General features: G+C 41.3%; 1 protein-coding gene across 1 annotated transcript in view; it reads left to right on the top strand.

Annotated features, from left to right (window-relative positions):
- Positions 1-847: 847 nt before the first annotated feature.
- LOC109482146 overlaps positions 848-1,245 on the top strand; it is a 4,316-nt gene continuing 3,918 nt past the window's right edge. Inside the window, exon 1 of the mRNA XM_019784846.1 lies at positions 848-1,085. Coding sequence (XP_019640405.1) covers positions 855-1,085 — 231 coding nt within the window. The 5' untranslated portion in view covers positions 848-854. The remainder of the gene's footprint in view (positions 1,086-1,245) is intronic.

The following is a 1,245-nucleotide window of genomic DNA, read 5'->3' as shown; positions in this document are numbered from 1 at the left end:
GCTTGCGCTAGAAGTATCAAATTTGGAGACCTTTCCTAAAATGTCTCTGGAAAAAAGTTCATATTAGTTTAATACTAGTAAGTTGATGTTTTTTGTGTTGCCATGGCAACGGGCAGTTTTTTTGAAAATAGAAGTAATTTTGGTTTAAACATAAAAATTTTTTGAGTTTTATATTAAATTACACTTCTTTTCCAACATTAATAACATCTTACATAATCAAATATAAGTTAAATCATTTAATATGCATAGAATATGCTAAGTTGGTGACGTCATTTGTCAAAATCCAATATGGCGGACTATATTATTAGCTCTGACATCATATGACGTCATTATTACACCAAAGTTATGAAAATTTAATTCTATTACTACACCATTCTCTGAAAACTTGGTAGACATACGATGAGTGCATAAAAACATATAAAAACGGAAATAAGGTAATGTATAAGAACGCCAGTGTATCCATTACGATCGAAAGCCGGCTGGGGTCCGCGCGGACCCCAAAAGAAAATCAGATATAATTTTTTTATAAATGGTAGAAACGGAGTTTTCTGCACTGTATTTAGAGACAACTTTGTGGGTGACAATTACCTAAAATTTCAGAAAAAAATCTTTAGAAACAAAAAAGATATTACAGAATATATAGTGCTGGGGTCCGCGCGGACCCCAGGTGTACTGTTTAGGGTTAAAGGTAACCATGGAGGTAGAAAACTCCATGAGGTAACCTAGTTATGTAGAGAGCGGAAATCATATTCCAGAGAATCGAAGTGTTATTTACGTCGAAACTAACGACTTACATGAGTCATGACATTGTATAATCATTTTATATTCCTCACAGGTTATACGATTAATCCGCCATGCCCTTTGGACCTAAATGGAGGCTCGGGGGGAACGAGGCGAAGGCCCGGAAGATTTTGGAGCGTGGGCGGAGCAAGTTCTGGCTGCCGTGCCAGCTGGACCGCGACGTCGCCGGGCTGGAAATCACCGAGGACGGCTGGGAAGAGACGCTGGAGACGCGCTACAGCCTCGTGGATTCCCTCAGCCACGTCACGCAACTAGAGTTTGCTCAGGAGATCTGCAGACGACAGGTCTTCACTGGCAACGTTGTCAAGGACGACCACGAGACCGTCATGATTGACGCCGATCACCCCTTACGTCATACCCCTCTGGCGTGGTTCTGTCTTGAAAATGGCGCTGAAGATGAAGATAGTGGTCTTGCTGGGAATGTGAAGTTCTCTGCACCGATCG

Source organism: Branchiostoma belcheri, unplaced genomic scaffold, assembly GCF_001625305.1.
Source record: "Branchiostoma belcheri isolate BF01 breed outbred unplaced genomic scaffold, Haploidv18h27 scaffold59, whole genome shotgun sequence".
NCBI classification, from domain to species: Eukaryota; Metazoa; Chordata; class Leptocardii; order Amphioxiformes; family Branchiostomatidae; genus Branchiostoma; species Branchiostoma belcheri.
The sequence above is the reverse complement of the archived record's forward strand: the minus strand, read 5'-3'. Positions and strand labels throughout refer to the sequence as shown.